Source organism: Trichechus manatus, unplaced genomic scaffold (assembly GCF_000243295.1).
Source record: "Trichechus manatus latirostris isolate Lorelei unplaced genomic scaffold, TriManLat1.0 scaffold00137, whole genome shotgun sequence".
Lineage (NCBI taxonomy): Eukaryota > Metazoa > Chordata > Mammalia > Sirenia > Trichechidae > Trichechus > Trichechus manatus.
This window is the reverse complement of record NW_004444073.1, coordinates 1,765,811-1,787,967: the sequence shown is the minus strand read 5'-3', so window position 1 is coordinate 1,787,967 and position 22,157 is coordinate 1,765,811. Positions and strand designations below refer to the sequence as shown.

The following is a 22,157-nucleotide window of genomic DNA, read 5'->3' as shown; positions in this document are numbered from 1 at the left end:
AAGGCAAAATAAAATACCTTTGTACACAAATGAGTGGCAAAATTTTAAGTGTCCAAGTATTGAGGAGGATATGGAACAGCAGGCATGCTCATAGACTGCTGACTGGAGTATAAATTTTTATAATCATTTGGAGAACAATTTATTTTCAATATCTAGTAATAGTATTGAAATACATATTTTTTAAATGATCCACTAATTTCAAGGTATATTACTCTACAGAAAGTTTTGTATGTGTGTACAAGGAGATATAATAATTCATTGTATCATGGGATCTTTGAATCAAGAAATTGGAAACAAGCAAAATGTTCATTAACAGGGTAATGGATATATATAGTATATTCATACAATAAAATATAGCAGTGAAAATGAATGGAATGTAGTTACATTTATCAGTGAAAATGAATTTTACAAACATTCAGCAAAAAAAGCAAGCCGAATAAAAAGCAAGTTGCAGAAACAGTAAAAATAAAATTTATACAAATCACTATATTATTGTTCATGGAGGTATATATGCAAACATTACATAGCATATATTGTATAGCTATATATTATATATAGTTATATATATACACAATATATAATGTTTTGCATATACACCTATATATATAAATTCATTGCCATCGAGTCAATTCCAACTCATAGGAACCCTACAGGACAGAGTAGAACTGCCCCATAGGGTTTACAAGGAGCGGCTGGTGAATTCAAACTGCCCACCTTTTGATTAGCAGCCGAGCTCTTAACCACTGCACCACCAGGGCTCCGTCTATATATATAGATGTAGTAAAAGTATACAAATCTCATGGGAATAATAAACATCAAAATTAGGATAGGTTTACCCTTGGGGAGCAGGAAGATGAATGAGATCAGGGATGGACACAGGAGACTTCAATTATGTGTGTGTGTGTGTGTGTGTGTGTGTGTGTGTGTGTTTAACTAGGTAGTAGTGCATCACTATCTGATTTATTATTCTCTATATTTTTTAAAAACCAGAAATATTTTGTAACACACTTTTTAAAAAGAGAAGGTTATTCTGGGTTATAACCCAGAGGATGAACTACCAGGGGCTAAGAATGGAAGGAAGGAGACATGTTAGGAGGCAACTGCAGTGCTCTAGAGAGTGGAGTTGAGGCTCCAGCAGAGTTCCTGGCACAGACTATGTGTTTAACCAATAGTAACTATTCGACTACTAACCTAAAGTTTGGCAGTTTGAATTCACCCAGTGGCGAAAGAAAGCCCTGTCAATCTGCTTCCATTAAGATTGTTGTTGTGTGTGGTCGAGTTGATTCTGACTCAAAGTAATCCTATGTGACAGAGTAAAATTGATCCGCAGGGTTTCCTAGGCCGTAATGACATAACCTTGCTTGCAGAAAGTGAAGAGGACTTGAAGCACTTACTGGTGAAGATAAGACTACAGCCTTCAGTATGGATTACACCACAACATAAAGAAAACAGAAATCCTCACAACTGGACCAATAAGTAACATGATAAATGGAGAAAACATTGAAATTATCAAGGATTTCATTTTACTTGGATCCACAGTCAATGCCCATGGGAGCAGCAGTCAAGAAATCAAAAGACGCATTGCATTTGGCAAATCTGCTGCAAAAGACCTCTTTAAAGTGTTAAAAAGCAAAGATGTCACTTTGAGGACTAAGGTGCACCTGAGCCAAGCCATGGTATTTTCAATTGCCTCGTGTGTGTGAAGGCTGGAGAATGAATAAGGAAGAGCGAAGAATTGATGCTTTTGAATTATGGTGTTGGCAAAGAATATTGAATATACTATGGGCTGCCAGAAGAAGGAACAAATCTGTCTTGGAAGAAATAAGGCCAGAATGCTCCTTAGAAGTGAGGATGGCAAGACTTCATCTCACGTACTTTGGACATGTTATCAAGAGGGACCAGTCCCTGGAGAAGGATATCATATTTGGCAAATAGAGGGTCAGTGAAAACAAGGAAGACCCTCAAAGAGGTGGACTGACATAGTGGCTGCAACAATGGGCTCAAACACAGCAACGATTGTGAGGATGGCACAGGACCAGGCAGTGTTTCGTTCTGTTGTACATAGGTCACTATGAGTCGGAACCGACTCGAGCACCTAACAACAACAGTCTCTAGAGGAGCAGATCGCCACGTGTTTTCTTCCACCGAGACGCTGGTGGATTCGAACTGCCAATTTTTCAGTTAGCACCTGAGCGCTTAACCATTGTGTCATCAGGGCTCATTTCCGTTAAGATTACAGCCAAGAAAATCTGATAGAACAGTTCTGCTTTTTTTTTTTTTTAAACTATTGTGGTGGTGGTTGTCATTATTATTATAATCAGGGTAAAAACCAAAGACATAGGGGGATTGTGAGGGAAGATTAAATATTTTGAGTGGCTATATTGCACTGAATGCTTTATTTATCTCTTTTAGTCTTGACTAGAACCCAGTGAGGTAGTTACTATCAGGACTAAGGCTTACAGAGGCAAAAGCCTGCAGGCACAACGGCTACATAATTTTCTAATGACTCATTTTCCATTGTTGTTTAACACACACACACACACACACACACACACACACCCCTTTCCTATCTAGTACTTAAAAAAAATTCAAGCATCGTATGTTCTGCTGTGTATATTCTCAAAAACAACAACAAAAGAAAATGAATTATAAAAAAAATTCAAGTACCTTTGGTATATAAGTAGCATATTTTGAATTAAATATTAATAATTCTATATGTCATACACTTGTGAAGTGCTTTATTACTTATTCCAAAATACCTTTGAAACTCTCAATTTTTCATCTGACTCTGACAACTCTGAGTAAAGCAGGGCAGTTGAATAGTCCTGTTTTACAAATGAGTAAAATCCAAAGAGTTTAAATCAGAGAATCTTAACCTTGTGTCAGTGAACTTCATGAAATACTATGTTAAATAGTTTATGATTAAATGGGCACTTTTATATGTAGAAGGTCAGTTTCAATCTATCTTAAAAGGAATACATGACTCCCGCAAAAGCTAAAAAACAGTGGGTTAAATGATTTGCCTAGAGCCTCCTCATAGTCCCAGTGATGCCAGAACCCCAATCAAATTCTTCCTACACCCAGAATTCTTCTCATTGCAACCTGTGATGGTTAATTTTCTGTGTCAGCTTGGCTAGGCTGTGTTATTGTTGTTGTGTTGTGTTGTGCTGTCAAGTGAATTCCAACTCATAGCGATCCTATAGAAGAGAGTAGAACTGCCCTGTAGGGTTTCCTAGGCTGTAATCTTTATGGGAGCAGATCACCAGGACTTTTCTCCCTACGGAGCCACTGCTAGATTCAAACAGCCAACCTTTCTTTTAGCAGCTGAGGGCTTAACCATTGCACTACAAGGGCTCCTTGGCTAGGCTATAAAGCAAAAAACCAAACCCATTGTCGTGGAGATGATTCCAACTCATAGGCTAGGCTATACTACCCAGTTATTCAATCAAACAGCAATCTGGGTGTTGCTGTGAAGGTATTTTGTAGATGTAGTTAATATCTCCAATAAATTGAGCTTAAGTAAAGGAGATGATCTTCAGTAATGTCGGTGGGCATCATCCAATCAGTTGAAAGCCTTGAAGAGCAAAACTGAGGTTTCCCGCCAAAAAGAAGAAATTCTGCCTCAAGACTATACAACTTCTTTCCAAGAGTCCAATCCTGTCACCTGGATTTATTCTTTGAAATAAATATATCTATTTCCATCCTACTGGTTCTTTATTTCTCTGGAGAATCCTGATTGATACACAGTCTGTAGTTGTTAGATGCCATCAGTCGGTTCCAAGTCATAGCAACCCCATGTACAACAGAACAAAACACAATCTAGAGTGTCAAAACTCAAAGATGTTGGTGACATACTTTTTGTAATGCTTGCTCTCTGCTAAGACAAAAAAGTTATTAAAAATACTGAAACATCTTACTTTGGAGGAATAGCTTTTGGTTTGTTCAGTTGTCAGTCATTCTGTAATCTACACGGCTATTACTTTTCAGATGAACGTGTCAGGAACCGTCATCTTTACAAGCCCTAACAGACTTGCTTAACAAGAAATGAATCTGATCAGTAACTATGTAATATGCTTTCACAATTCTCAGTAATCTATAAAGAACAATCATAAGACACAACTTGATATAGTTGTGGAAAGAGGAGCAGGAGTTGAGAACGGGATTTTCATTTTTCCTGGATGAATTACTTAATCTTTCAGGGTCTCCCCTCTCTCAACTATAAAAGGAAGGATTAAACTAGATGGGTTTTCAGAATCCTTCCAGCCCTAACATTGTAAACGGTTAGGCAGAATTTAAAATGGGAAACACGACAGGATTTTGTGTATAAACTCTTCACATACAGTCTGTTCTTGTTAGCCTGATTTTCCAGATAAGAAAGGCTTCCAGAGCCCAAGGTGGGCCACTGGTCATTACCCTTAGTGTCCGAGGACCTGCCAGATCTACACGTCTTGAAAGATAAACCTGCAGTTTCCCTTGTTGTAAAGTGGGGGATGGGGTGATGGGCAGAGAGAGCTATGGAAGGCCAAAGAGCGGGAATTCAAACACAAGGGCTCTTAATCCCATATTTAGGAATGAAGGAAGGCGGGAACGCCCAAGCACTGAGGGTGCGAAAGGACAGGTTTAAACACTGTAGCGTGTGTGAGCATTGGGGGTGGGGTGGGGGGCTTCGGGCCCGGAGCCGGCAGCGCCGCGTCGGAAGCGCGGGGACCGGCGGTTTAAGTGCCGGGAGGGCCCTACCTCCCACCCCACCCGACAGCCTGGGTTTGGCCTTGACTGAGCGGACGCAGGGCCACCCGTGGGAACCTCCCGGCCGCAGCGAAACCACGTGACTGAGCACCGGGGCGGGGAGAGGTGCGCCCCGCCCGGCCCTGCCCAGCACGCATGCGCAGCGCTCCGGGCGCTGAAATTCAAATTTGAACGGCTGTGGGAGACCGAGTCTGACACTGGAGACCGAGAAGAGAAGAGGCTGGGAGAGTTACCCCGCCCGGACTCCTCGTTTTCTCCAGGAGACACACTGAGCCGAGACTCACTTCTTTTCTTTTCCTGAATTTGAACCACCGTCTCCGTCGCCTCATAGTCGATACGCGGCGCCTAGGGCAATGGACCCGTTTACGGAGGTGAGAAGACTTGCGGGCACAGCCTACCATGACCCCTGTCGCCCCCACCTCCCCTTTCCACCTTCTGTCAACTTCTGGGACCACCGGGCGGAGGGCGCGTGCGCGCGCGTGCGCAGTGCTGGTAGTGCGCGTTTGTAGGGTTTGCGTTTACAGATCAGGTGCTTGTGGGCTGTGTTGCGGTGGTCCGGGTGGGAAAACCGCAAGGGGTTGGGGGTGGCGTATCTGCGCCTGAGGTTGCGTGCGCTTTGTTGTTGTTCCTGTCCTGTAGATGAAGCTCTGGGAGGAAAATTTTAAGTCCTAAAAGGCGGTAGTGAAAAAAACTCCTGTTATCCCAATAACTATAATGCCCCTGTGGAGTCCTGTCCCGAGAGTGGGGCTTGCGGCTTGACAGAACACATCCTAGCGGAAGTAAAAGTGGAATGACTTGTAGGGTGGAGTCGGGTGCCAGAATGACTCAGTGTATTCAACTGCCGCCTGGAAATGGAATGGGATGTGATTTGTGGGTTTTATGCGTCCCGCAGAGAAGCTATGCATTTAAGGATGCTGTTAACAAAATGACAGCAAAACATTAAAATAAGAGGGTGCTTGAAACCATTTTATCCGTTGCCATAAAGCCAACAGTACCGTTTGCCATATCGCGGCTAACTGGAAGAAGTTGCATACCCGGGACTGACTGAATTTAAATGAAACAGTACAAACCAAAATTATTAGCCCGCAGTTTAGAAAACCAGAGTAAAGAAATAAACCTTTTCATGTGTTTATGGAGCATATTGTTAAATCAATAGTTAACTCATTTTTTTTTTAATTGATTGAATCACGTAGCCGTTGTTTATTTCCCTAGCTTTAGCTTTTTGTTGAGAATGTACGTTGGCGTATCTAGGAGTTTCGGGTTGCGAGTTGTCAACTTCCTTTTATTCCAAAACAGTTCCTTTTTCTTTAGGTTGTTACGCAAGTTCCAAAATGTTATTTTTTGACTTATTTCAAAGTGGGCCCTAAAGTGTCTCTACATTCGATTAAAAAACTTAATTGATTTGGAGAGTAGTAATATTTTCTTTTTGGGGGATGTAGTTACAATTCCCTAAGTTAAGTCTTAAGATATTAATTAAAGGTTTCAACAGTTAGAATTTGCTTATATTCAAACACTACAGTATCCTTTTATTTTTCTCGTTCAGATGCTCAATCATCATAGGGAAAAACATCAATTTATTCACTTAAAGTTTCTAACAGAAAAATCCAGAATATATTTCTGTACTAGCTTTAAAGAATAAAGCTGATCATGCACCATATCTTTCACTTACGTTGAAGTTAACAAGGATATTTTATGATACCAACTCAGAATAGGATACCTTAAAACATCAGCCCTTTGTTTTCTGAATAATCTTTTTATTCTCCCAAGGGACTGACTGGAACAAAGTGTTTTGAAAGTTGGTTGAAAATTGTACTTCATTTTCCTTAAAAATGCCATTCTGAAGCTAATACAGATCTCAATAGAAACTTTTCCTGTTTAGATCATTTTAGAGTGTGCTCAGAAAATGTATGGAATGATAAGTTAGATCAGTTGCAGTTAGAATAAACAGCTTTGACATCTTTCCCTTAATTGGAAATGACTGAGCTTTTTGAATTGGTTCCACCTATTAGGTTCCTGGAGCCCTGGCGGCTGCTATCCAAAAGTTTGGCAGTTCGAATCCATCAGCCACTCCTTGGAAACTCTATGGGGCAGCTCTCCTCTGTCCTACAGGGTCGCTATGAGTCGGAATCAACTCAATGAAGTGGGTTTGGTTTTGGTATTATGTTCTTAACTATAGCATTCATAACATTTTTGCACAGTGAAATGAACTTCTGGTTCATTCCTTTTGTTGCTTGATATTCTACTTTTTATTTCCATTGTCTAAAAGCTTGGGTGGCTTTTTTCTGCTTATACATTTTTGCATCACAATCTTAGTGGCAAAACTGTGGGTTATAATATTGTCAGACTTCAGCTAGCTACTAGGCTAAATGTCAAGTAGCGATTAAAAAATTTTTTTTTTCATTCATAGGTCAGTGTAAAATGACTTTCTCAGCCAGTTCTTTATCAGAACCACAGAACACAGAAAATTATTTGAGAGACTATTTTCTCTGTTCTTTCAAGGGTGATTCATAACCAATGCCAGCTTACAAGCATAGGAGAGAATTCATTACATCATTGCCAGGGTGTTAGGGTTTAATTCTCTTGATAACACTGGTTGAGAAAAGGCTGCAACCACCCTGAACTTCTCTCTTTTCCTCAAACGAGACAGTTCTGCATTGATTCTCTTCCCTGAGGTCGTTAGTGCTCTGGCACTCCGGCTGCCTCTTCTGCCTGGCAAACTCTTATTTAACCTCCAGGTTGCAGTTTGATCTCCCTTCTTCAGAGAAGCCTTCCCTGAGTTGAGAGACAGTCATAAGCCCTGCTATGTACATAGTGGAGCCCTGGTGGCACAGTGGTTAAGAGCTTGGCTGCTAATCAAAAGGTGGGCAGTTCGAATCCACCAGCTGCTCCTTGGAAACCCTATGGGGCAGTTCTACTCTGTCCTATAGGAATCAACTTGACAATAATGGGTTTGGTTTTTTTGGTTTATACTGTACTGAAGAAGGCAGGGGCATTAGTAATATGCCTGGAAACATTTGTCAGAAATGATTTGTGGGGTGGCATAAATTGTTTAGGGATTAGAAGCTTCAGTTATTGCAGATTCATTCAGGTGGCACTTCTCATTGCCTAGTTATTGCAGAGTTTTGTTTTTATGCCTCTACTGTTTGAATAAAGTCTGATATTTGAAGGAATGTGCCTCGTATTCAAAAGCATTCTTACATTCCTGATTCTAAGGAAGGGCTCCTTACATTTATTGAGCTGTTGAGTGTGAGTACTTTAGATAACATCTTTTCTTTCAAATTAGTAACCTTATGGTGCTTATTATCTTTATTTTACAGATTAGGGAAATTTTTTTCCTTATCTACTGTAATTTTTTAAAACTGAGAATTTTTTGAATCTCACATAAACAATAGAACACTTGTGTATGTTTGAATGGCAAAACCACATTCTTTTGTTGTGACCCATTGCTCATGGTAACTGAAGATACACTGACTCACAAGTATTCTGACTAGAGTGGCATGTGGGCTTGTCCTTGAAGGAATATAATTGGCTAGTTTGTATCTGAGAGTGATATATTTTATCAGGGGGTTAGTTATCAGACATATGAATATGTGTAACAAATATGATTACTTTTGAGTTTGTGTTAAAAACCCTGTTAAAGCAGACTTTTTATTCAGAGGCTGAAAGCCTTGTGTTTTGGTGCATTTGGTTCATAAACTGCTTGTGCAGTGGCACAGCATTTAAATTTAATGTCACCTCTCTTAATGAACTTTAAATTAGAAATCATTTCCAAGAAAAGTGGAGAGTTGTGCCTTGTTTGAAATTTAGATCATGCTTCTTTTGCATACTCAGGTTTTCTTTTTATTTTTTTAAGCTGTTATTCTATTTTAATTAAAGAAATAAAAAACAGGTCAAATAGAATGTGATTCCTCAGTCTGCCAAAAACAAAACAAAACCCATTGCTGTCCAGTCTTTTCCAACTCATAGTGACCCTGTAGGACAGACATAGAAGAACTACCCCCTAGGGTTTCCCAGGCTGTAATCTTTAGAGAAGCAGACTGCCACACCTTTCTCCCTCAGAGCAGCTGGTGGGTTTGAACTGCTGACCTTTCTGTTAGCAGCTGAGCCCTTAACCTCTGCGCCAACAGGGCTCCACCCTCACCCTACAGCAACTGCTGTATCTATGTTTGTAGGGGAGTGTATAAATTCCAGCTAATCATCTGCATCCCTCCCTTAGTTGTGTACATTTGAAAGAGAATGAATTAATGGTCTTGTGTTTGAGTTATCACACAGATTCAAATAGGAACATCAGTTGACTTGGGGTATGAAAAGAGGAATAGTCATGATTTTAGGGAATGGCTAAGATTTCAACTTAAAAGTATTTTATTTTGATATTTAATTAAATAAAACATAAGATTGTTAATTTTAATTTTTTTCTTAGGAAGTGTCTTATGTTTTCAAAGGAGCCATGGTGGCACAGTAGTTAAGAGCTTGGCTGCTAACCAAAAGGTTGGCAGTTGGAATCCACCAGCCACTCCTTGGAAACCCTATGGGGCAGTTCTACTCTGTCCTGTAGGGTCCCCGTGAGTCAGAATCAACTTGATGGCAACAGGAAGAACGTATTAGTTATTTATTATTGTTCACCACCATCCCAAATCTTAGTAGCTATATTAGTTTCTTTTTTGTGTGTGTGTGTGATTTTTTTTACTGCATATATGCAGCAAAATATACACCAATTGAAGAATTTCTACATGTATAATTCAGTGACATTGATTATAGTCTTCAAGTTATGCAACCAGTCTTTCTATCCTTTTCTAAATTATTCCACCACCGTTAACATAAACTCAACACCCGTAAGCCAAAACTCCTCCTCTCCCTCTCCCCCGACCCCTGGTAACCCCTATAATCTTCGGTTTCTATATATTTGCTCATTTCACGTAAGTGAGATCTTATAGTATTTGTCCTTTTGGGAGTGACTTATTTCCCTCAGCATAATTTCTCAAGGTTCATCCATGTTGTGGCATGCGTCATGACTTCATTTCTCTTTATGACTGAGTAATATCCCACTGTATGTGTATCTACATTTTGTTTATCTATTCATCTCTTGATGGACATTTCTGTTATTTCCACCTTTTGGCTATTGTGAAAAGTGCTGTGATGAATATTGGTGTCTCGGTTTCTCTTTGCATTCCTGCCTTCATTCCTTCTGGCTATATTCCTAGGAATGGAATTGCTGGGTCATCTGATAGTTCTATGTTCAACTTTTTTTTGAATATTTTACTATGTTTTAGGTGAAAGTTTACATAGCAAATTAGATTCCCATTCAGCAATTCATATACAAATTGTTCTGTGACGTTATAGTCCCCGCAATGTGTCAGCCGTGTCACCATTTCCACACCATCTACCCCTACTCCGAATGCTGCCAGAAATTCCAGCTGGATTCAGAAGAGGACATGGAACCAGGGACATCATTGCTGATGTCAGATGAATCCTGGCTGAAGGCAGAGCATACCAGACAGATGTTTATGTGTGTTTAATGACTATGCAAAGGCATTGTATTGGTGGATCATAACAAATTATGGAGAACATTGCGAAGAATGGGAATTCCAGAACACTTAATTGTGCTCATGAGGAACCTGTATATAGCTCAAAAGACAGTCATTCGAACAAAACAAGGGGGTACTGCATGGTTTAAAGGCAGGAAAGGTGTGCGTCAGAGTTGTATCCTTTTGCTATATTTATTCAATCTGTATGCTGAGCAAATAATCTGAGAAACTGGACTGTACAAAAAAGAACAGGGCATCAGGATTGGCGGAAGACTCATTAACAACCTACCTTATGCAGATGACGCAACCTTGCTTGCTGAAAGTGAAGAGGACTTGAAGCACTTACTGATGAAGATCAAAGACCACGGCCTTCAGCGTGGATTACACCTCAACGAAGAAAACAAAAATCATCACAACTGGAGCAATAAGCAACATCATGATAAATGGAGAAAAGATTGAAGTTGTAAAGGATTCCATTTTACTTGAATCCACAATTAACGTCCATGGAAGCAGCAGTCAAGAAATCAAAAGATGCATTGCATTGGGCAAATCTGCTGCGAAAGACCCCTTTAAAATGTTAAAAAGAAAAGATGTTACCTTAAAGACTAAGGTGCGCCTGACCCAAGCCATGGTGTTTTCAATTGCCTCATATGCACGTGAAAGCTGGATAATGAATAAGGAAGACTGAAGAAGAATTGATGCCTTTGAATTATGGTGTTGGTGAAGAACATTGACTATACCGCGGACTACCAAAAGAACGAAAAAATCTGTCTTGGAAGAAGTACTAGAATGCTCCTTAGAAGCTAGAATGGCGAGACTACGTCTCACATATTTTGGACATGTTATCAGGAGGGATCAATCCCTGGAAAAGGGCATCATGTTTGGTAAAGTAGAGGGTCAGTGAAAAAAGGAAGACCCTCAATGAGTTGGATTGACAACAGTGACTGCAACAATGGGCTCAAGCATAACATGGATTGTGAGGGTGGCACAGGACCGGGCAGTGTTTCATTCTGTTGTACATAGGGTTGCTGTGAGTTGGAAGCGACTGGACAGCACCTAACAACAACAGTTTCTCTTCCCCTCCTAGCCTTCTAATCTTTGCCTTTATGTAAATGCTACCCCTTTGGTTTAATATAGATGATTGTTTAAAGGAGCACATTCCTCACAGGTACTACTGCTTATTTTATAGGCTAGTCTATTATTTGGCTGAAAGGTGATTTCTGGGAGCAGCCTCAGTTTCAGGTTAAAAGAGTATCTTAGAGCAATAGTCTTAGGGATTCTTCTAGTTTCTATCAGACTAGTAAGTCTGATTTTTTCTTTATGAATTTGAATTTTATTCTGCATTTTTCTCCTGTGTCCCTACTCAGAACAGTGGGTAGTGGTATTTGGGCACCATCTAGTTTCTCTGGTCTCTAGCTAGAAGAGCCTGTGGTTCTCATGGGCCATTAGTACGTGGACGAATTTCTTCCTTGAGTCTTTGGTTTCCTTCACTCCTTTGCTCTAGATGGGAAGAGACCAATAGCTGTATCTTAGATGGCTGCTTGCAAGCTTTTAAGACACCAAATGCTACTCACCAACTAGGATATAGAACATTATCTTTATGAACTAAGCTATGCCAGTTGACCTATTTGTCCCACGAGACTATGGTCCTGAATCTTCAAACACAGTAAATCAATCCTATGAAGTGTTTGCGTATGTCTAGGAAGTATCCATAACTGTGCCCTCTATGTGCTTTATTGTGTGTATGAATATATATGCAGCATATACAAATGTGTATATACATATACCCACAAATATACCTATATATGCACTTGCATGTACTCCCTTGTGCCTTTCCACCCCCATATAGCATACATATCTACCTATGTAACCACTCACATATTTTTTGCTTGTTATTACTGTTTTTGCAAAATTCTATATGTTATGGCAGTTACTGTGGTTGTCCTTTATTCTTGTGTACATCTCAGTGTCTTCATTTTCCTTGGTCAAGTTGTGCTGTCTTTCCTCATACTGTGTATTGCCTTGCCCTTCACCAGAATTAACGTGTCTACTATCTAGTAAGTGATTCCCCCTCCCTCCCCCTCCCATCCCTGGTAACCATCAAAGAACATTGCTTTCTGTGAGTAGTATCATGCAATGTTTGTCCTTTTGTGTTTGACTTATTTCACTCAGCATCATGTCCTCCAGATTCATCCCATGTTATAAGATGTTTCATGGACTCATCATTAATCTTTATTCTTGTGTGGTATTCCATTGTATGTGTGTACTGCTTTTTGTTTATGCATTCGTCCATTGATGGGCACTTACATCGTTTCTATCTTTTTTGCTATTATGAATAATGCTGCAATGAACATGGGTGTGCATATGTCTATTTGTGTCACTGCTCTCATATGTCTAGGATATATACCTAGGAGTGGAATTGCTGGATCATAATGTAGTTCTATTTCTAGGTTTTTGAGGAAGTGCAATACTGTTTTCCATAGTGGTTATTTCTAGGTTTTTGAGGAAGTGCAATACTGTTTTCCATAGTGGTTATACTATTTTACAATCCCACCAGCAGTGTATAGGAGTTGCAAACTCCCCACAACCTCACAGCATTTGTTGTTTTCTGTTTTTTTGATCAGTGCTATTTTTGCAGGGGTGAGATGTTATCTGTCTTAGTTATCTAGTGCTGCTGTAACAGAAATACCACAAGTGGATGGGTGTAACAAACAGAAATTTATTCTCTTACATTTTAGGAGACTAGAAGTCCGAATTCACGGTGCCAGCTCTAGGGGAAGGATTTCTCTCTTCATTGGCTCTAGGGGAAGATCCTTGTCATCAGTCTTACCCTGGTCTAGGAGCTTTGCAGCACAGGGACCCCATGTCCAAAGGATGTGCTCTGCTCCTGGCACTTTTTTCTTGGTGGTATAAAGTCCCTATCTCTATGCTTGCTACTTTCCCTTTTATCACTTGTAAGATAAAAGGTGATGCAGGCCACACCCCAGGGAAACTCCCCTTACATCAGATCAGAGCTGACCTGAGTAAGGATGTTGCATCCCACCCTAATCCTCTTTAACATAACCTAATCTTGCCTCATTAAACCTAGACAGAGATTAGGATTTACAACACATAGGAAAATTACATCAGCTCACAAAATGGAGGACAACTATACTGGGAATCATGGCCTACCCAAGTTGACACATATTTCTGAGGGACACAATTCAATCCATGACAGTATCTCATTGTAGTTTTGATTTGCATCTCTCTAATGGCTAATGATCGTGAGCATCTCTTCATGTGTTTGTTAGCCGACTGAATGTCCTCTTTGGTGAAGTGTCTGTTCATGTCTTTTGCCCATTTTATGATTGGATTGTTTGTCTTTTTGCTGTTGAGGGGTTGAAGTTTTCTGTATATTTTTAGAGATTAAACCTTTGTCAGATATGTCTTAACCAAAACTTTTTTCCCAGTCTGTAGGTTCTCTTTTCACTCTTTTGGTGAAGTCTTTTAATGAGCATAAGTATTTAATTTTTAGGAGGTCCCAGTTATCTTGTTTATCTTCTGTTGTTTGTACATTTTTAGTTGTGTTTGTGCCAAAAATTAGGACCCCTAGCTTTGTGCTTACGTTATCTTCCAGGAACTTTACGGTTTTACGTTTATCAGTTAGGTCTTTGATTCATCTTCAGTTAATTTTTGTGTATAGTGTGAGGTGTGGATCCTGTTTCATTTTTATGCAAATGGATATCCAGTTTTGCCAGCACCATTTGTTAAAGAGACTATCTCTTCCCCATTGAATGGACTTCGACCCTTTGCCAAAGATCAGCTGTCCATAGCTGGATGGATTTACTTCGGCATCTCAGTGCTGTTCTATTGGTCCATGTGTCTTTCACTGTACCTGTACCAAACTGCTTTGATTACTGTGGCAGTATAGTAAGTTCTCAGATTGGGAAGTGTGAGGCCTCCTACTTTGTTCCTCTTTTTCAATATTGCTTAGCTATTAGGGGCCTCTTTTCTTTCCATATAAAGTTGGGGATTAGTTTTTCCATGTTGTTAAAGAATGTTGTCGAAATTTGGGTCAGGATTGCATTATATCTATATATTGCTTTGGATAATATTGACATTTTTACAATGTTAATTCTTCCAAACCATGAGCATGAAATGTTTTTCCGTTTATATAGTTCCCTTTTGGTTTCTTGCAAAAGTGTTTTGTAATTTTCCTTGTATAAGTCTTTTACGTCCCTAGTTAGATTTATTCCTAGGTATTTTATCCTTTCGGGGGCTATTGTAAATTGTATCGCTTTCTTGATTTACTTTTTGTAGTTCTCCTTGTTAGTGTAGAGGGACCCAACTGATTTTTGTATATTGATCTTGTATCTGTCACTTTGCTGAACCCTTCATTTCCCTTTCTTGCCTTATTGCTCTTGTTAGGACTTCAGGTACAATATTGAATAAGAGTAGTGATAATGGCCATCCTTGTCTCATTCCCATTCTCAAGGAGAATGCTTTCAATCTCTCTCCATTGAGAAGAATATTGGTGGTTGATTTTGCATATATGCCCTTAATTATGCCGAGGGATTTTTCTTCTATTACTATTTTGCTGAGAGTGTTGGACTTTATCAAATGCGTTTTCTACATCGATTAAAATGATTAAGTGGATTCTTTTCCTTCGTTTTATTTATGTGGCAAATTACATTGCTTGATTTTCTAATGGTGACCTATCCTTGCATTCCTAGTATGAATCCCATCTGATCATGGTGTATTATTTTTTTGATACGTTGTTGTATTCTGTTGGCTAGAATTTCGTTGAGAATTTTTGTGTCTATATTCATGATGGATATTGGTCTGTGATTTGCTTTTTTTATGGTATATTTGCTTAGTTTAGGTATCAGGGTTATGCTGACTTCTTAAAATGAATTAAGGAGCATTCCTTTCTTTTCTATATAGTGGAGTAGGTTGAGTAAAATTGGTGTCAACTCTTCTTTGAATGTTTGGTAGAATTCTGCAGTGAAGCCATCTGGGCCAGGGATTTTTTTTCTTGAGAGTTTTTTTAATGACATCTTCCATTTCTTCTTTTGTTATGGGTCTGTTTAGATTTTCTGCCTCTATTTGTGTTAGTTAAGGTAGGTAGTATGTTTCTAGAAATTTGTCCATTTCTTTTAGGTTTTCAAATTTGTTGGAATATGAGTTTTCATAATATTCTGTTATGATCCTCTTTATCTTGTATTAGTTTCTTATTGCTGCTGTAACAAGCTACCACAAACTTAGTGGCTTAAAATGACACAAATTTATTATCTTAGCATTTTGTAAGTCAGATGTCTGAAATGGGTTGACTGGGCTAAAACCAAGGTGACTGTAGGGGAGAATCTGTTTCTTTACCTTTTCTAGCTTCTAGAGGCCACCTGCATTCCTTGGCTTGTGGCCCCATCTTCTGTTTCTAAGCCAACAATCACATGACTCAGACCTTTACTTCCATTGCCACATCTCCTTCTCTGACTCTTCTACTTTCCTCTATTCCCTTATAAGAACCCCGTGATTACATTGAGCCTACCCACATAATCCCTGGATAATCTCACCTTCTCAAGATCCTTAACTTAATCACATCAGCACAGTCCTTTTTGCTAAAAAGGTAACATATACACAGGTTCTGGGGATTGGGACGTGAACATAGTTAGGAAGTGTGCATTATTCTGCTTATCACAGTGGCTTAAAACAGCAACTACTTTTTTTGCTCGTGATTTAGCGGGTCTGCAATTTCTGTTGAGTTCAGCTGAACTGTTCTGTTGGTCTCCCTTGGGGTCATGCAGGAATCTGCCATGACCTGACAGAGTATCTGGGGCTGGATGTTCTATGATGGCCTTACTCATATCTGGTGGTTGTTGCTGCTGCCAGCTTGGCCAGGAGGCTAACTTGAGCTTCTTCTTGTGGTGGCAGTGTTCCAAGAGAGGAAGAGCAGAAACTGCAAGACTTCTTGAGGTGTAGGATTGGAAGTCACCCAGATTCATTTCTGCCACATTATATTGGTCAAAACAAATTCAAGCTCAGCCCAGATTCAAGGGTGGGCAAATAGATTCTACTTCTTGATGGCAGAAGCAGCAAGAACTTGTGGCCATTTAAAATTTTCTACAATGAACTTCATGCATTTTATTCCACCTTGAATGTTCATATTGTATCTGTAATAATTTTGACATTAACATCCTTATTTAGTAATATCTTGGCTTAATTTCTTGGAATTTCACTTTCAAAATGTATTTAAATCTTTATTCTACACGGCGATCAGTGATTTTAGAAGATATTTGAAATTTTGTGAACTTCCGGCTAAACTTGTGTTTTAACGCTCTGACATGTGTAGAAACTGCTTGAAAGAACCCGTGCCAGGCGAGAGAATCTCCAGAGAAAAATGGCTGAGAGGCCCACGCCTGCGGCAAGGTCTATGATCCACGCTAAGAGAATTAGAGAACCGCTTTCGGAAGCAGGCAACCAGCCGCCCCCCTCTGGTGGTGAAGGTAAAAGACCTTGTGGGGGGGAAGTAAAATTTGCTTTTTTAAAAAATTTATTTATCTTTTGAGATAAACCCCAAACATTTTGTTATGCATATAGGGTCACTATGAGTCGGAATCAACTTGACGGCAATGGGTTTTATAGAAGAACCAAGGTCTCTAGGAGACAAATGTAACAGCCTCTAGGGGAAAGATCAGACTTCTGTTTTATTTCAGGGTTATTATATTTTATTAAAAAGGAGCCCTAGTGGCGCAGTGGTTAAAGCACTCAGCTTCAAACCAAAAGGTCAGCTGTTTGAACCTACCAGCCACTCTGCAGGAGAAAGATGTGGCAATCTGCGTCCGCAAAGATTACAGCCTTGGAGACCCTATGTGGCAGTTCTACCCTGTCCTATAGGGACACTCTGAGTTGGAATCGACTCAATGGCAATGGGTTTTTGAGTATATTAGGCCTAATGCCTATCTGTCCTGAACAGAGTTTCTTCTAGCAAATACTTCAAATTAATTGACTGAGGAAACTTTGTTTTCAAATTTTATCTTTAAAATCCCCAAGAGAAGAAGAGTAAAGGAACAGAGTAACTCTTACACTTGCTGTGGTGTGTAGGAACAGCTGACCACCAAGTTCAGATGGTGTTTCTGGCATGGGCAGAGCAGCAATAAGCAGACCTGCCTGCAAATGCTTGCAGTTTAATGAATCTTTTTCATCCTCTGTCTGCTAGACCAACTTTTTAGGTCTGGGGGTGAAGTTTAGGTTGTTAATGTACAAAAGAGGTGGAATTAAAAACACACGCACACGTGGACAAACAAATAAACCCAAACTCACCTGGAATCTTATTCTTTCCTAAATCCTGGCATCTCAACCAGCATCATCCATCTGCTTTAAAGTTTTCCTAGAGTGTAGAATAGTCTGGAGATAATACATTTTCTTAGTACAACATTAAAATACTTACATATAGAAAAAGAATGTGTTATAGAGGTCAAACCAGCATTACAGAAAAGCAGAAAAAAGGGCATGGAGTTGGCTCACAATTATTTGGAGAGCTAACCATAGAAAGAGAATGTATTTTCATATATTTGTATATTTTGAAGGAGCGAGGGAAATACATTATACATATGGTATTCACTCAGGAAGGTAGAGGCCTCCGTCCAGTCTGGGATCTTCTCCCATGTTCACTGTGGCACAGGCTTATACAATCAAGTATTGAATACTATGTACTTGAAAACTAGTGGTCGGGACTTCGTTTTAATGCTTGAATGGAATTATTTACTATTTTTAAAGGAACTGTAAACTTGAAGAATTCTGTATTTCCAGGTAGTGCTTCATGTTAAAATATGAACAGTTTCAAAAGATGATTACAGCCATAAAATGAGTTATGGAAGATTAGAAAGTCTCATGATGTATATTAAGTTGATGTCGATGAAGGCAATTGTGACTTTCTCTACTAATATTTCTCTCGCCACTATCTGAAAAAGAACACTTGATTGGACAGCCAATGAAACTGACCTCATATGAAATTTACATTTTTTTTTTAAATATTATTTTCCAGATGCTATTTTGGAACTCATTCTTGGGTAGAAATAATATGCTTTATGTTTGGATAGCTCTTTCTTGCTTTAGGAATTTTTCACTTTACTGTTGTTCATAGAAGATTAAAATATGAAATGTTTTAAACATTTATGCTGATGAACTTGTTCAGTATTGACTAGATAATTTGCTCACTTTTTCTTTTCCCTGTCTCTTTCCGAAACCCCAGGCCAGGTTGCCCTTCTGCTTTTGCTCATTAGTTATTGTCCATGAACAACTGAAACCTAATTTCTACACTTAGCTCAGCTTGTGACTTTAGGCAGGTAACTTAATTTCTCTGGGCCTGATTTTTCTTAAAATTAAAATGAGATGATTGGGCTGTATGATCTTTAAATCTCTTAGAATATTTGCTTAGTCTAATATGTACGCAATTTTTATTTCCTGTTGTCTTAAGGTTATGCCTACGTACATACATGTACACATAAACTGTTATACATACTTCTTAGAAATGTTATTTGAATTTATTTCCAGCCATGCTTTTTAAATCCATAAATTATGTTTCCTTAAAAAGAAACCTTGACTATCAGATTTCTAAGTTAACTGAAAGAAAGTAGGATTTTACATAGTTATTGTTGTAACTAAAATCATAGAAAAGAATAAACAAACATGTTGGCAACGTTCGATTAATTTGCTAAGTACCTGCTGCAAGTTTTTCACGGATGCCGTGAAAAATTACAGAATTTTGAATGTCTTTTTTTTGGTTCTTTTTAATCTAGAGAAGTCTGGTACAAAACCGTCACCATCGAAAAAACGCTGTTCTGACAACACTGCAGAAGCAGTTTCTAACTTGGAAAATACACAACCAGTGGAGTCAGTGTCTGCAAAACCTCGTTCTCCAAGTCCCGGGTCTCCTCAGGTGCAGACACAGGCACCAGCTACCGTCAGTGACGCTGCGCCGGCGCCATCACTGCCACTGGTCGCAAAGACGCGGCTGAACTCCAGACCGGAAGAAGGTGCAGCCTCCTCGGTTAAAACACGCATGCAGAAACTTGCAGAGCAGCGACGCTGTTGGGAGAACGCTGATATGACAGGTATAAGTCGTATGGATAGGATGGGCCATAAATCTACATTATGAACGTTCTACTTGGTGTATTCAAAATTTTATCTGTTAGTTAACACGAGAGGTAAATGATTTTGTTTTATCTATGTCCTGAGTCTCCTCTGCCTGCAGATGGTTTCTATACCATTAGTACATTTAAAAGTTGGTTGTGTTTCCATTGAAGTAGATGATGATGAGGTTCCTAGACTAGTTCACAAAAGCCTGATCCTGTCACTGAATTACTTTATATCTGCAATGAAAAACAGTAGAGAACAAATTATACTCTTAGCATTGTTAGCATTGCTGACCTTCAGCTATATATGCAAGAAATCCTATTTCATGGATTCACTAATTAAATAAACTTGTGTCTAAAGTATGCAGTACTATTCAGTAGGGAGAGAGAAGACTTCAAAAGACAGTTATTAAGCACCTGCAAAGCGTGTTTATTTTGCTAAGGTACTGGGAAATGGATGAAATGGCCTGATTCTTGTCTTTCATGAGCCTGTAGTCTGATGGGGAGCCCGAGAAGTAAATCAATTATGCAACAGGTTTATTTGTGCTGTGATAAATTTTCCTTATCTCTTGCCCTGATCCAAAAACCCTTGAGATGACTTATAAAAACACTTACATTACAAAACAAGAAAAATAAGGACATCAGGGTGAAGAAAAAAACATGGGAAGAAAAACAAACTAAGGGTGAAGTTAGTTTATTAAATATAGGCCTTGAGGTCCTACTCGCTTGAAATGGTTCTGAACTTCCTAGCAGCCTATGTAAACAGGTGAAACATTATCCGTTACATGATTAATGTTTGTAAGATAATAGCAGAACCTTTTTTGGTGCTAAGAGCTAAGAGAACTTTCTTCCCTGGGTCCTCAAAGATGACTTTGTTAGAGCTAGTAAACATATAACATTTCCCAAGGTAGACAGGTGGCCTGGCTCCAAGCACAGTTCAGTACAAGGAATTGTAAAGTGAGTCAGCACAGTACAGGCAGAAAGCTTGGTGACGACACAGTGTTCCTGAAGCTATGGTTCTCAGCCCAGCTGCTGCATCTCAGACTCACCAGACCACTGGACTGGAAACTCAGGGTTGCGGTGGAGACCCAGGGCATGCTTTTATCTTATTTTTCTAAGCCCTCTAGGTAATTCTGATGCAAAGCCAGAACTGAGAACTGCTGATCTGAAAAAATAAATGGACTACATATTCTTCAGTCAGTCTTCCATAAATATCAATTCTTTTAACTGAAATTTTGATAAGTATTGGACAGCAGAGAGTTTATGATTATACTTTTTGGCAATGATGATAATCTCAAGAGCGAACACTTACTGTGTAATGTACAAGGGACATTCTGTATTTTTTGGTTCTGGTATAGTATAGCATTTAATTCTTACAACAATCTTATGAGTTGTATACCATTATTATCTTTATTTTATAGAAGAGAAAACTTGAGATTCAGAGAGGCTAAGAAACTTGCCTACAGTCAACCAGCTAAAATTTAAACCCCAATAGTTTGACTCTAGGTCTCCTACTCTTAACCTCTGTGACCTATCCTGGTGCCTTTCTGGCATGCAACAGTATACAGATATTCCATGTTGGCAGTTAATATCTGTTATGGATTGAATTATATCCACCAGAAATATACGTTGTAAATCCTAACCTCTATGCTTGTGGTTTGAGCCCTGGTTGCGCAGTGGTCAAGAGCTCAGGCTGCTAACCAAAAAGTTGGCAGTTGAATCCACCAGCTGCTTCTTGGAAACCCTGTGGGTCAGTTCTATTCTGTCCTATAGGGTTGCTGTAAGTCGGAATCAACTCCATGGCAATGGGTTTGGTTTTTGGTTTATGCACGTGGTTAAAATCCCATTTGGGAATGGGTTGCCTTTGTTATGTTAATGTGGCAGGAGTAGTACAGGGTGTGTTTTTGTCTTGATTTAGTTTCTTTTGAGATATAAAAGAAATTACATAAGCAAACAGAGGAGACATGGGATAAGTTAATATACTGTTCTCTAATATTTTGCTGAGAATTTTTGCATCTATATTCATAAGAGATATTGGCCTGTAGTTTTCTTTTCTTGTGGTGTCTTTGTCTGGTTTTGGTATCAGGGTTATGTTTGGTTCATAGAATAAATTAGGGACTATTCCTTCTTTCTCTGTCTTTTGGAAGAGTTTAAACAGTATTGGTGTCAGTTCTTCTCTAAATGTTTGGTAGAATTCCCAGTGAAGCAATCTGGTCTAGGACTTTTTTTGTTGGGAAGTTTTTAATCACTGATTTGATCTCTTCACTTGTTATGGGTCTGTTGAGACTTTCTACTCCCTCTTGAGTCAGTTTCGGTAGGTTGTGTGTTTCTAAGAATTTGTCCATTATATCTAGGTTATCCAGTTTGTTGCCATACAGTTGTTCATAACATTCTTTCATAATTCTCTTTATTTCTATCATCTCAGTTGTAATGCCTCCTCTTTCATTTCTTATTTTGGTTATTTGCATCTTTTCTCTTTTTTTTTTTGTCAGTCTAGCTAAAGGTTTGTCAGTTTTATTGGTTTTTTCCAAGAACCAACTTCTTTGTTTATCTGTTTTTGATTTTATTTATTTCTGCTCTGATCTTTGTTATTTTCTTTCTTCTGGTAGGTTTAAGCTTAGTTTGCTGTTCTCTTTCTAGTTCCTGGAGTTGTTGAGTTAGGCTGTTAATTTGAGATCTTTGTTTTGTTTTTTTGTTTTTTTTAAATATTTTATTGTACTTCAGGTGAAAGCTTACAGAACAGATAGTTTCTCATGTAACAGTAACACACATG

At 39.0% G+C, this 22,157-nt stretch overlaps 2 protein-coding genes across 2 annotated transcripts in view; one reads left to right on the top strand and one right to left on the bottom strand.

Annotated features, from left to right (window-relative positions):
* MATCAP2 (microtubule associated tyrosine carboxypeptidase 2) overlaps positions 1 to 5,147 on the bottom strand; it is an 81,560-nt gene extending 76,413 nt beyond the window's left edge. The window contains exon 1 of the mRNA XM_023739576.1: positions 5,031 to 5,147. Coding sequence (XP_023595344.1) covers positions 5,031 to 5,147 — 117 coding nt within the window. The remainder of the gene's footprint in view (positions 1 to 5,030) is intronic.
* The window catches only part of ANLN (anillin, actin binding protein), a 69,392-nt gene continuing 52,178 nt past the window's right edge, over positions 4,944 to 22,157 (top strand). The window contains exons 1-3 of the mRNA XM_004385302.2: positions 4,944 to 5,117; positions 16,600 to 16,753; positions 19,049 to 19,363. Coding sequence (XP_004385359.1) covers positions 5,100 to 5,117; positions 16,600 to 16,753; positions 19,049 to 19,363 — 487 coding nt within the window. The 5' untranslated portion in view covers positions 4,944 to 5,099. The remainder of the gene's footprint in view (positions 5,118 to 16,599; positions 16,754 to 19,048; positions 19,364 to 22,157) is intronic.